The sequence below is a fragment of the Nanorana parkeri genome, unplaced genomic scaffold (assembly GCF_000935625.1).
Source record: "Nanorana parkeri isolate BGI_ZX_2015 unplaced genomic scaffold, ASM93562v1 scaffold161, whole genome shotgun sequence".
Taxonomy (NCBI): Eukaryota; Metazoa; Chordata; class Amphibia; order Anura; family Dicroglossidae; genus Nanorana; species Nanorana parkeri.
Window position 1 is genome coordinate 629,101 of NW_017306429.1, and position 14,055 is coordinate 643,155.

Here is a 14,055-nt window from a genome sequence, read left to right on the forward strand (position 1 = left end):
CCCCTTTGTCAAAGTCTTTGTGTAATGCTGCTATGTCTTGTGTCGAGTTTATTACCCTGCAAATGTTGGTATCAGCAAACACTGACCCCCTGCTGTCACTTTTCAAAGTTTACAAGTGTCCAAAAGGTGGCAGCCTAGCATGCCACATACAAAGATCCGACAGGCAGCATGGGGTCCACATGCTGTGTGTTGAGCACCAATGCCCTAAAGTTTCGAGCTTTAGAATTGTTTTGGGATACTTAGAACAAATTGGCTTTTATAAAGGGGTACGTACTTTGATAAAGGGAATCTTACAATGAAACATGAAAATGCCCATGAGGACAATGAAAATGCCCATCTGACTTGTATGACCTCCTACCTTCATAGTGGTTGCGGTCTGTTATGGCATTTTATGTCAAAATCAGGCCCTGATTGCTGCACGGAAAACACAGCCTGTCCGCCACTTGTAGGTTTCTGATTTGATCAGTTCTTAAAAACTACACACCTAATTGTCAGTCATTTTTTACTAGCATTGTAATGACCATATGTAGACAAATTGTAACATTTTTTCTTTTCATCAAGTGAATGATTTACTAAAGGGCTTATATTTATATCAGACAAGCAAACCTGTTTTTATGTCAATAACCCATCAAAACTAAAGGGAGCCTAAAGAAAAAAACAAATATAGACATTCACATCTACCCAATTGGATGTTTGACAGAAGCAAAGGTTCAATATAATACAAATTGTATCCATGACTCATTTTTTTGTTATTAGTGCTATATTTGTATTTGTTAAAACATGGGGCATCAGTAAATCTGGAAAAGTTTAATGTTATGTCATTTAGAGCCAAGAGAGTTTGTGAATGACCTCTGCTAATGTTTGTTTTACCATTCTTGTGTGTTAAGATGACATAAAGCTGCAGTGCTATGCCATATATAACTAACTTGTTTTCCCTTGCAGCATGCTTTGTGCATTTCAGTAACAAAGTTATGTTGTGCTTGTTTGTGCTTTTTTTCTCAATTAAATCCTGTCCAAGATTTGTTTTCTTGTTGCAGACTTTCTATGAAATTTGAATGTCTTTAAGGCTGCCGGAATGTAGCATGTTGATTAAAACCCAAGTCCAGCCTTTCCAAAAGGAAATAAAAAAAAATAATAAAGATCTTCAATTCCTTTTTTGGACATTTGTTTTGCAGCTTTCTACTACGTCTTAAGGCAGAGACTAGCCAGCGTAAGGTGCCGTACACAAGGTTAGCTAAACATATTTCTTACAAATCATTTTGGCAGAGTAAAAATGTGTCTGGGGAGAACAGTCTTCAGTCACAAATGTTAAAAAATAAAACATATTTAAAAAACAATAAATCAAAAAGAAGTTCTAATTACCATTAATTTTTATTATAGGAGCCACATTTTCTAACATGGTTTATGTTTCCTATTAAAGGGCCCATTCACACCTTTCAGTTCTGATGTGTTGTAGTAAAGCACCATACATGCACTGTGGTGACATTTATTTTCAGTAGCACCCCAGCGCACTAAGGCAGCACACCTCCAACGCACATGCATTGCAGCACACCACAATAATGCACTGCCGTGCGTTGTGGTGCACGGTGTTAGAAAGCATGGTGAATGTGTGATTTTTGGACCATTTTGGTGCTTGTTAGCCCATTCAAATGAAGCACACATACCTTAATACACTACAAGGGACCGGACAAATATAAATGAGCTAAGTCACTGCACTTTCCCTCTGCTAGCATATAATAAAGAAATAAACAAATACAAAATGTTAAAATGTCAAGCATGCAAATATCTGTAAATATATGTATAACTGTGAACAATAAGGGATCCTGATTGGGTATTCATGTCTGAAAAGCAGTTTAAATCCACCAAAGGCAGCTACCATTTTGTGATTCCCAGGAGTTGGAGAGTGGGTACTGTCAGTGTAGGTTTAGTCAGCTTCTCACACAGGTATCTGCAGTCACGACAGATTCCTTCTAATATCATATTTGTGTTAGCCTGCTTATTTTTAGGCATATTGACCCTTATTTGCTCTGCTTTCGTGTTCCTAATAAAGGGCACCTGTCATAAGAGAAAGGTGCCGGCGTCCACTGCTGAACTCCATTCGATTGAAATGATGGTTGCTGTTTGGCAATAATCCTTTGTGGGTTTTTGACTTGAGACAAGAAATTCAGCATTGAGGTCTGAACTCCAGGTCTGTGCCTTACAAAGTATTGAAGCCACTGGATTAACATGACAGTCACCATTTTCAGAAGCAATTCAGCAGTACAAATGTATAATGTTTTTGTTTTTTTATTTATATCATTATATAATGATGGCTTGTTATTTTATATATAGATCATCAGCACTTTTAAATATTAATCAAGAGCACTGAAAATATATAGCCCATACTATTTCAGGCTTATACAATAATATTGCTTTTAATACTTTGCTTGAAAAATGTGTTACTGCATGTTCACTGTGATTTGTATGACTTACGTCTTGCCCCATTCCCATTTTAAAGTAAATTAGCATGATTCTCCTGTGCACGCATGCAGGTGTTGTTTCAATTTCCTGTGCCTTACAGCATGTATATTTTACTGTGCCCCGAGGATATTGTAATTTTACCTATGCTACAAAATAGCTCACATTCCACAGTGTGTCAGCTGGGTTCTCACGTCATACTTCATGTGAGAGTTCCATTCTAAAGGTCACCTGGGCAGGTTTAAGTGAAAACTTTACTCTTTAACAACTGCTTTTACTAGAAGGTCTCCTTCTCATACACATAGGTCATGTAAAGTGTAGTCTACACTGGGGGTGCTAAGGTTGATGCAATGAAAGACCAAGCTTATTAGAAAGGGAAGGGGTATGTTGGCCATATAAATCAGTCAAATTGTGGTTTTCATAAGGTACCAGTAACACCTAAGTGTGAGCAAAGCTAAGTGATTTAGAGGCTTTTTTTATGCAATTGTTCATGCGTTTTCACACGTTTTTACATGTACCTTGTAGTACAGGAGTAGAATTGTGCATTTTTGGCCCCATACATTTTTAAATGGGAACACATTTTTCAGATGCCCCTGTACCTGTCTTGGGGGCAAAAAGCTCATGATTCTGCCCCAAAAGAAGCGCATGTATTTTTTTCGAGCTTCACAAGACAGGTGACAAGCAATGCTTAGGTGTGCACGGGTCCATTGAGAATAATGTGATTCTTCATCTTGAGTGTTGTCGCGCTGCGGGAAGTGTAAATGAGACCTAAGAAAAAAAAAAGGTTTTGAAATACTATTTATTGCCTTTGAGTATCAACAGACTATTGAAAAAGTTGAGGAAGGAAAGTTGAGTTTTATTTATAGCAGCCGATCATTTTCTTATATTGTAGACCTGTTCTAGAAATATGAAAGGTGAAACCAATTTTCCTTTTGTTCCCTTTTACAGCACACCATAATTATGTTAACTTGCTAATTTAATTGCAGAGCAACACTTTCCACAAAAACAGATTTACAAATAAACAGCTGTGATATATAGCTAGTGCACAAAAAATGTGTCTATTGTTTCGTATGTAATTTATATTTTCAGCATTATTAGGCCTAGTTATTCATTTTACTATACATAGTCATGTGTGTAATACAGTGTAAAATGCATCAATAATCATCCAAAACTGATAGTTTTAGTCATGAGTGAAGTCTGGTGGTTTAAATTAACCACTGGCCTATTCTTTCTATAGGAGCATGGTGATTGTTGCTCTTGCGGCTGCATTCTTCAAAATGTGAAATAAATAGGAATATCAATTAGGGAATATAAGACCTTGATGGCATAGGTGGGGAAGGGCTTTGAACTCAACTGCAGATATCTTGCCAGCAGAGACACAAAGAACTAAACAAATTAATTGGGCAACTCAACCAACCAACCAACCAGCATCTTTCCAAAACATTATCAGTTGTGGGTGGACTACACCCTTAAAACTACTGAGTAATTATGCCACACCTGTAAAAAATATTTGTATTTGTTGATGTTACACCCATAAAATATAAATATCTAGAAAACAGTAAGGTCTTATACACAAGTGTGCCAGATAAGGGAGCCAAGTGCAGCTTACTCACTCGGTGAAGGCCCCTGGGGGCCAGATCTAAAAGTGCTTCTTCAGCTAAATGTTCAATGCAGATGTGAATTTAGGGAAATATTTGAATCACTTTGCTCTCCAACCATAGCAGCTTTTGCTATAAGCCCATTCATTTCCCTTCATTTCTGGTAGGTCCCAGAGAGAATTTGACAACTATAGTGAGGACCTTTTTAGAGAGAGTTCTCTTAGAAAATTAAATAAATGCAGATGATTACAACAAAATATACGGAGATAGCTGACACTGTTAAACTAAAATATATGAATTATAAATAACGTTGGGCATACAGAGTACAGGTTACAGCAGCTGTAGATTTGATTATGCAAAGACTGCACAGGTTGAATTATATCTAAACCCCAAAACAAAAATGTAATATATGCAGATGCACAAAAGAAGAGTCTGCCAGTGCAAAGGGACTTTTGCAGCAGCCAGCAGGAGCAAGTGCAGGTGAGTATAAGACTTTAGGTGGGTGCTGGGCAGGGGGTCAATGAAAGAATAATTTCTCTAAAAGTACAGTTGTCTATTATTCATTGCTTGCACTTGTATGTGGACTTTGTTTGATATATTTTTGTGTTGCCCTGAATGCTAGCTATGACCTGTAATATGTGTATTGTATACATGCAGTCTAGCATTGCGAGCGCGGTGGTGCGGGAGGAGAGCTCAGCTCTTGTGACAGGCGTAGCAGTCAGGATGGAGAGCAGGGCACAAACACTCAGTGATCAGTACTGATCGCTGAGTGTTTGTAAATAACTGAGGAGATAGTAAGCTTACTACGTCCCCAGTTATTAATGAACAGGAAGTGCTCTACATCACTTCCTGTTCATTCATGATTGTGGACATAGTAACTGATATTATCTCTTCAGTTTATGAATGGACAGGAGCACTCAGTACAGAGGCTTCCTGTTCATTCATAACAAGGGCTGCAGAATAAAATATTTAGGGCTTGGTTTAGACCCCTAAAATTTCCCAAAAGCCCCTAACAGTAAAGTAAAAAATAAAATCACATAATTAAAAAATCATTTAAAAATGTAAAAAGGTTGGGGGAAAAAAAGTCATTTTTGGTTTCGGCTGCCTGACAATTTTTAAAATGTTGGTTTTAGTCTAAAAATGTAATTTCAGTGCATCCCTAATTTCTGTACTTTTTGTTGTCTGTTTGCTTTTTCTAAAACAATAAACATTAAATATACATAAAATAGATTGTAGATAAAAGTAAAGTTATCTGTTAAGGGCTGGGTTTACATTAATAGTTAGGGGTTACATTCAGCATAATAGTAAGTTAAGTTGAATTTTTGGGTGTAATTTATATTTTTGCATGATCATTTAATTCTTTTTGAGGTTATCACTTTTTGTCAGATCGTACATTTCTTAGCAATTGGTTTTCTCAAACAAACCTGGAAAGCAGATACTATTTACAGATTTGAGTAGAATGTTTACTACAAAGTGCTGCTATTTTTACCCTTAGTGGATGAACATGGAAAGATGTAACATATTTGGACACCTAAAGCACATTTGTGTTAATTCATGTCCATCAACCACTTTTATGATATTCATAATCCACCTTATCAGATCACATTTACATCAGTAAGAAAACATCTGTTTCTACAAAAATAGTATTCCACTTTCTCCTCTATTCTTTATAGTAACGCCAACACAAAGGGTCTGTAAACAGCTGACTGTAATTTTTGTGATGTATTGCAAGTGGCCATTAACTGATATGGTGCTTTCAGTCTTAAATTTCCTAAAAACACATCTTGTATTTCAATAATTGTATCATACTTGTCCCTTTTACAAAAGTAGTGTTTGCTTTCTATAATTGTCTTTAATTATATAGAGTAAACATGAAAGGGTTGCTTTCTTTGGACATTATATCTGCTGTAACAAGGACAAATAAAGTATGTATAATCTGCGCTTGTGGATATATATATGTAACAAGGACACTCCACTGTAGTCCAGGTAAGTCAAGTAAAACGCAGTTTATTAAAAGGGCAAACACAAAGGGGTCTATTCACGAAGCAGCCGAAAGATCTAGCCGTAGCTTTGGCCGATCATTCCGCTAGCTGCGGCCACATGACCCCTTCGCTATTCCCTCTAGCCCGTACAGCTCCCGAACTTGGCCAAGCGGCTCAGTCGAGCCAAAGGCATATGCCTCGGCTCGGCTGAGCAGCGCTGAAAGCCGAAGCTGGCCTACTTCTGACAGCTGGGCGGATCCAGCCGTGTTATTACGTCTGGCTCCGGCCACTTGCAGAGAGATCAGCGTCCCTGGTTACCAGCTAACCAGGGACACTGATCTCCAGACAGTCTCCGGGAGTCTCCCGCTCCCGGCCGCCAAGGAGAGAAACACTGATTTTTCCAGTTTGTTGTTATTCTGACACGGAGCCGTGTCAGAATAGAAAAAAATTATAATTTTGGCCATAGGAATGCATTGCTAGATTTCAATTTGCAATAGCCAATAGCAAACTAGCATTGCACCCGCCCTCTGCTGCAGTTCTCTATCAGGTGCCCACTACTGATTGACAGCAGCAGGGTACAATAGCTAGTTTGCTATTGGCTATTGCAAATTGAAATCTAGCAATGCATTCCTATGGCCAAAATTATAATTTTTTTCTATTCTGACACAGCTCCGTGTCAGAATAAAAAAAAAAGAAAAATCAGTGTTTCTCTCCTTGGCGGCCGGGAGACTCCCGGAGCGCCTGGGAGAGTTAGGCTTTTTTTTTTTGACGGCAGCAAAACCGCTGGCCAATAGAAAACTGTTGGGCGGAGCCAGCTGTCATTGCTAGCTCCGCACAATCGTTTTCTATTTTTATTTTTCTACATTTTTATCTATTTTTCTGTTCTGCTCGGTCCCACAGAGACCGAGCAGAACAGCCGAGCTGAATGCCGCTCTGCGGCATTCGGCTATTCACTCACTGCTGTTCGGCATCTATAAGAATAGACCGAACAGCAGCGAGTAGCCTGGCGGAGGTTCGGCTTAGCCAATCCAGATGTTGGAGTCAAACTCCTTCTGAGCATGTTCGGCCTACCCAAAGACACGCCTAAGGCAGCTTAGTGAATAGACCCCAGAGTCTCTGGGCATCCACGAGGTAGCCATCCCCTGTTCACATAAAGGCCAACATTTCATGCACTTTTCATGATAATCGGACTTCTTTAGCAAATACCGTCCTTTGTAGCTTTCCTCAGCTCTAAAGCTCTCGCTCTTCACCCCTCGTGAGCCCTCAATCTGCTTTCTCAGCAGTGTGTACCACAGGTCCTAGGGTCACCGACCTTCCTGACCTCTCCCAGCCTCCCCCGGCTGTTCCTTGTGCGTCCAGCACGCACCCGAGTCTGCGTGTGTCCGTGTGCCTCCTGCACACACACAACTCCCACTCTCCTCCAACAATCCTCTGAGCACTGGGCTGGCTTCCTAATGAGGCTGCTCTCAGCCACCTGATCAGCCCAGGCTGGTCATTGGCAACACCTGGCCCCAGGACTGGAGATCTCATCCCACCCAGAGCTCTAAAGGTGCCCATACACCTTACGACCATCGCAAGACTTTTGTCTTGCAATGGTCGTAAGCTTATTAAAAGCTTGTACGATCTGCCAATCTTGGACAGGCAGATCGTACTTGCGATCATCGAAAGTCCACCCCGCTGAGGGGCAGGCTTCCAATGACCGCAATGAGTGCGCACACCGGCCCGTTCCGCAGTTGTCGAACGAGCAGGCTAGAAACCCGCCGAGAATCGCACGATTCTGGCGGGTTTTCTAGCATGCTGGTTCAACAAAAGACGTGCGACCGTACAGTAAAAATGGTTGCACGCCTTCCATAAACCTTGCGATTATCATACGATAATCGCAAGGTGTATGGGCACCTTAAGAGATCTCCAGAACTCCAGATCCCAGCTACAATTAGGAAAACCTGGAAGGACCTGAAAAGCCAGGCTCTTCCTTATAATATTGTTTACATTCTGGACCCTCTCAGCCCCTGCCACACTGCAATTGGAAGGCACAATCTGTAAAAATTAGGGGAACACTTTGCTGAAGTTGCCTTATGCCAATCTGTTATTTTGCTTTACAGCTAACACAAATGCAGAATGTGCCAACTGTTACAAAACTGATCAATGGGAAATGCAGTACATCCTTGCATTAAAATGATTCCAGAATGGTAACACTCTTAGGGGGACTGTGGCTGCACCTTCAACCACTGGTGCAAGGCTTGAAATCGGTCCGTTCACTCCCTGAAATACTGCATGTGTTAAAAGAAAGGTTTACACTGCAACACTGCTGAATCTACTGTTTAAAAAAAAAACAGTTTTAAAGACCTTTTAGTGTTTGCTCAGCATTAAGATGGTCATACACCTTGCAATTATCGTTCAATTTTTTTCGTGCCGCCATTGAGCCATCGTTCGATTTCCGCACAACTGCCCTATCATGCACAGACCAATGTGGATTTCAATTATCGTTCTTCAGCAATACTAACTGACCGAATTTCGTTGACTGACAGAACGGATCTTCGTTTACGCATGTACAGTGTACATGATTGTTTTCATACAAAAACGCAACTAATCCATTGATTTTCATATGATTAAAAAAAAAGTTTTCAAGCCTGAATGGGTGGGAAGTTTGGCCAATTGTACAGTTATTCTGATCGTTCACTTCCCATCAACTGGCCAATTATCTTAAGAAAAACCGATCGCGTTCATAGACCATACACAGACCATAAAAGAAGGATACAGAGAAGGTCGTTGGGGGAGCCCTCCGCACACCTCACAGCAGTCCCGGCCAGGCAAGAAAAGATGGTGCTCGCAGTGATATTGGTTCATGGATGGCGCCGTGCAGACACAGAAAAAGCAGGGAATCACCAGCACTCAGGGTCCCTTCCTCATATTTTCTGGGTCATGTTTTCTGCCTTGAGGAAGGGACCCTGCGTGGCCCCGAAACGTCGGTTCTTTTGATTTCTATGACGCCTCTGTCCAATAAAAGGACAAATTTGCTTTCATTACTGAGTGCTGGTGATTCCCTGCTTGTTCTGGATACAGAGAAGGTTCTTCAATGCCTACTAGGAAATATATTGCAAAAACATATTATAAAATCGAATGAGCATTATTTAACCACCTGCTGTCCGGCCGTTGTAATTACAACGGCCAAACAGCGGCTTCTTCAATGTGGGTAGGCGGGGCGCACGAGCGGGAAATTAGCCTGAAATGTTACCAGCCAGCAATGACTGTTTACATACAAGCGTTCGGGCGTCTGTAGAGACGCCCGATCACTTGTAATATGTGTGCGGGTGTGCGCCCCCATCCGTTGCAGCCGCTGCTGGCGATCCCGAGCTCCGCTGTGCCTGGTGTGAGCCAAGGACCAGCTCAGCAGCTCTGCATCCGGAGTGCGTGCGCACACCGGCCCGTTCGTCAGTTGTCGAACAAGCAGGCCACTCACTCGCCGAGAATCGTACGATTCCCGGCGGGTTTTCCAGCCTGCTTGTTCGATGGAAGACGTGCGACCATACAGTAGAAACGGTCGCACGCCTTCCATACACTGTACGATTCTCGTACGAATATGTTTCCTGCCGCGCCTTTACCGCTATTCGCGGTAAAAAAAACGCACGCCAAATGCGCGTTTCCGGCTGTATCCTAATGGATACGCGCTGCAAATACTCCCCAACGCGCGTTTCCGGCTGTATCCTAATGGATGCGCGCTGCAAATACGCCCCAAAGAAGTTCCTGTACTTCTTTGGGCATAGGGCGTTTTGCAGCACGTTCCTACGCGATGTAAAACGCCCAGGTAAGAACCATGGCCATGGGCAATCATTGGTTTTCACATGTTCAGCGTTTTATAGCGCGTAGGAACGCGCTGTAAAACGCACAGGTGTGAGCCAGGCCTTAGACTTTAAATATTTGTCCAATCTGACTGAAAAATGGCTGTTTAATCAATTGTCATGTCTTTAGATACTTTTACAGTATATTGTAACTAATCTGTATCACAATGTTACTTTTAAGTGCTAAACCCATGTCAGAAATTTCCTTGAACATATAGCAAGCCATTACTATAAGACATGCGAAGGTATAATTTTATATCACAAGCACTCTGTGAGGACACATGTTTTAAGCAGCATAGCAATGCAATTTGTAGAATAAAAGGCTCCAGTGGTATTCATAGTGCCATATTTACAGTTTACCCTTAAATAAACCTAATGTCTTCATAACTGCCATGAAAGCTATATTTCTTCCAGTAGGGGACAGTAACAAAATGTTTTTTTCCATTATGCCCCCCTTATGCTTTGTAGTACAGATTTGTGTGTACTTGTGAAATACTTAATATGCTTATAGTTTATTATAATATTTTGATATTGTATAGCATGCTAAAGTAAAATGTATATGCACATATTTTATTTATACTACTAAACTCGAGCTTGAATTATTTAAAATATTAATTAAACCTAAAATACAAATCATCCAAAAGAAAACTAAAATCATAGAATTAGCCTTTTACCACATATACAGTTTTTTTCCTACATGCTACAAAATATACATATGTTCTTTATCACATGTACTGTGGTGCACTGAGGGTCAGGAGTATTTGTATACATGTTGTGCCACTGGAAATGACTGGCAACATACTGTACATGTTCTGCACGTTGTACCATTAACGTACATGCAATAGTGTAAACACCGCCTTAACTATCACTCCAGTTTTAGCAGTTCTCATTTTATTTGTGTCCCATGTTCTAGGCACTTTGGAGAGTAATGTGTGTTTAATTTTTGTGAATCTTACTAAATAAATAATAATATCTACAAATAACAAATAATATTCCAGAAAATAAAATAACATTTGTGTTAGTATATCCTCAACAGTTTACATGTGGTTCTACATCAATGGGCTTTGGTTATTGCTAAAAAGCTGTCTGCTTATCAGCTCCAAAAAAACAGAATGCAATGGTAGGCAAGCACAAGTCTGAATTTTCTTTCAAGTATTATAATTTTCACTTAATTTGTATATATCTTTTTTCTGTAGCCGTTTGTCAGCCACCCTGTAAACATGGAGACTGTGTAGGTCCCAATAAATGCAAATGTCACGCTGGTTACACCGGAAAGACCTGCAATCAAGGTACTGTATGCATGTTAATATATGCTTTGAATTGATAATTTCTTAAGATATGAATGTGCTTTTTTTCCTTTTCATGTGTTCTTAAAGCAAAATTGTGCCAAACATTTGGATATCATATCATACAATGACCAACAATGTAAAGTGTTAAAGTGTGCCCCACCATACTTTAGTCATGTATTTAAATTTCAAATGCAGTTATGTATGTGCCACGCTATCCTAAGTAGTGACACAAGTATAATACTGAATGTGAATAAAACTAAACACAAATAATGCATAAATACAACCAACAAGACTGTATATCAAACAACATGTGCATAAAAAAGGGGATTCCATCCACAACCCTGTGTATAAAAGTTCCTATATATCCTAATACAAAAATCAGTCCAAATAGAAGTAGCCACAAACAATCCCGAGTCGCTCCACCACCAGATGATGACCACTGCGTGAACATACAGTAGAGTGCTGCTCACCTTGGTCTCAGACCTGGACAATAGGTCTGAACCACACTGTTTCCCCCCTTAATGAAGTCCACTGGTTAAAATTCTCCTATTCAACCACACACGTGTTCCTAGGAAACCAGATGCTGTATTAACTCAGCCAAAAATAAGAAGTACAGGCCATACTGTACAATCAATACAATGAGAGCTAATTTAAAATTCTACTCACATAAATCATAAATGTCCAACTGCACCACAGAAAACTGTCATGATATCGGATGGGAAGTTACCCATCCTTTATTCATGTATTTAAAATTATCTACAACCTATTAATCATGTTAGAGTACTGTGAGCTGTATATATAATATTTTTGTGGGGGTTTCTCAGTGACCTGAAAACTACGTGAAGGGTTCTTCTGTAGTAAAAAGGTTGAGAAAGCTGGCTATAAGGGCTTCAAGTGACATGTACTATTTGGTGGATAGCCATGTAGTATAAAAGATGTGTTTGAGTATTTGTGATGGAACAATTAGAAACCCTGACATATACCTGCTACCATTAATTCCGGATAAAACCAGCTGAAGCTGATGTTGTAGAAATGTTCCTTTATCTCGAATTCTAAGCAGTTAACATGCTTCATCAATAAGTAAAGCCAAAAACATTGATCTGCTTTTTTAGATCACTGTTGGCTTGTGATCACACAGATAAACTAGTCATTTCTAGGTCATTGCTTAGCCCAATTTTAAGTCTAAATTTAATCAGAATAAATGTAAATTGAGCTTAAATGATCAAAGATCATAGTCGAATGAAACTAGCCAAAATCATTCAATCAGATTATGAAACTAATATCTACATACACAGGAAGTAACTTTTAAGACAGACATATTTTTAAGTTAAAAACAATATACACACACTGGCCACATAACACTTATCTAGATCTGGGTAGGACCCCCTTCTGGTGAGTTAGCCTGTTGCAGATTACCACTGAAAACCAGGTATACAGTGGTCATAAAGGGGGGTAAATATTTATACTTGCTGAGACATGCACATGATGCTCAGTTGGTATGAAGGAACCTAATTTGTTCCAAGAAAACATCCCCCTCACCATTTCACCACCGAAATGTATTTATGCCTTCTGGTTTGAGTGGCAGCAATAAGATTCAGTGTTTGGGTGTTTAAATAAACAATCCTGATTAAGTGGCCGGTGAGTATATGTCTGCAGCTAAGTCAATCATATATGTGTTGTTGGAAATGTACAGCAGAGATTATTTTTCAGCTAAACAGGTTTACAGTTAATAAATGCTTTGCATTAGCATCTAAAGTGGAACTCTAGTCAGGCAGCTAAATTCACTACTTATAATCCATATATGTGAACTGTTTGCTTTGACAAAAGGTTTGTAAATCTTTTTAGCTACTCTTTTGATTCATATACAACTGCTGCACTGCATAACCAGGAAGCCTCCATTATTTATTCATTCAGCTTTTCGTCTTCCATTTCTGTGATAATACTGATTTCCAGGGAGCAGACCAGAGTCAACATGGGAAGCTGCAAAGCTAAACCAAGGAATATGGCTGTCAAATGTCTGGGTGTGTGAATCACTAGACTGACTTAACTAAATTACAAAAAGTTTAACAAATTAAATGGTTACCATTAATTTGTACAGGGATTGAGCATACTAGATGCAGCACGACTAAGGCACAGTGTGGGGGCTCAAACATGTAAACATTTGTTTGTTTGCTGATGTTTTGCCTTTTAACAAATAAAGTACTGGATGAACGGATCCCCTTGCGAGTGCCGTTTTTTTTAACCTATTACTAGATGGAGCACTTGGCTAATATCAGCATTTATATACTATGATTCTAGGATGGAGGAACTCGAGAGAAAGCTATGCTCTTCTTTCTATATTAGCCATGTCTTTTACATTTATCCATCCAGTTCGTAATATGTTTCCTGTATTTTGCAAGTGTTTTCAATGATCCTTTGTTGATAAGTTGATAAATTGAAAGCTATGTTCTTGGCGAGATAGGAAGTAAACTCTCAGATATCAGAGCACAGATGTTGTGTTTGGTACTTTTTCTATGTTTTGGTACTTTTTCTTTCTAAAGCAATATTTCAATGCATGATTTATAGTTTATGTGCTGTTATTTTGATCCAAAGTACCAATTACTTATTCAAGGGCTGCTGTAGTGTAAGGCTGCTGCCCTTACTTGACTTGTAATAATGGTATTGTACACATTCCCAAGTTCCACCTCTGCAGAAGATTGTTTTTATTCCATAATCCCCTAAACAGCTACTTAAATACAACCTAACTTGGTTTATGCCCACCCAGGGCAGTTTGTCAGGAAAAAAACAACATCCACATTTTAGTCCTATACTCCACAGTCCTTTTGATGTGAAACAGCTACTATGATGTCTTACCCTTATGGAGTATCATGGATGGACAAGACACCAGTCA

General features: G+C 39.6%; 1 protein-coding gene across 5 annotated transcripts in view; it reads left to right on the forward strand.

Moving 5' to 3' along the window:
- The window catches only part of NPNT (nephronectin), a 99,536-nt gene that overhangs the window by 49,101 nt on the left and 36,380 nt on the right, over positions 1 to 14,055 (forward strand). For 3 of the 5 annotated variants that reach the window (XM_018554489.1, XM_018554492.1, XM_018554490.1), the window contains 2 exons: positions 1,176 to 1,229; positions 11,073 to 11,165. In XM_018554489.1, the coding sequence (XP_018409991.1) occupies positions 1,176 to 1,229; positions 11,073 to 11,165 (147 nt within the window). The remainder of the gene's footprint in view (positions 1 to 1,175; positions 1,230 to 11,072; positions 11,166 to 14,055) is intronic. The other 2 variants (XM_018554491.1, XM_018554493.1) reach the window with 1 other exon arrangement.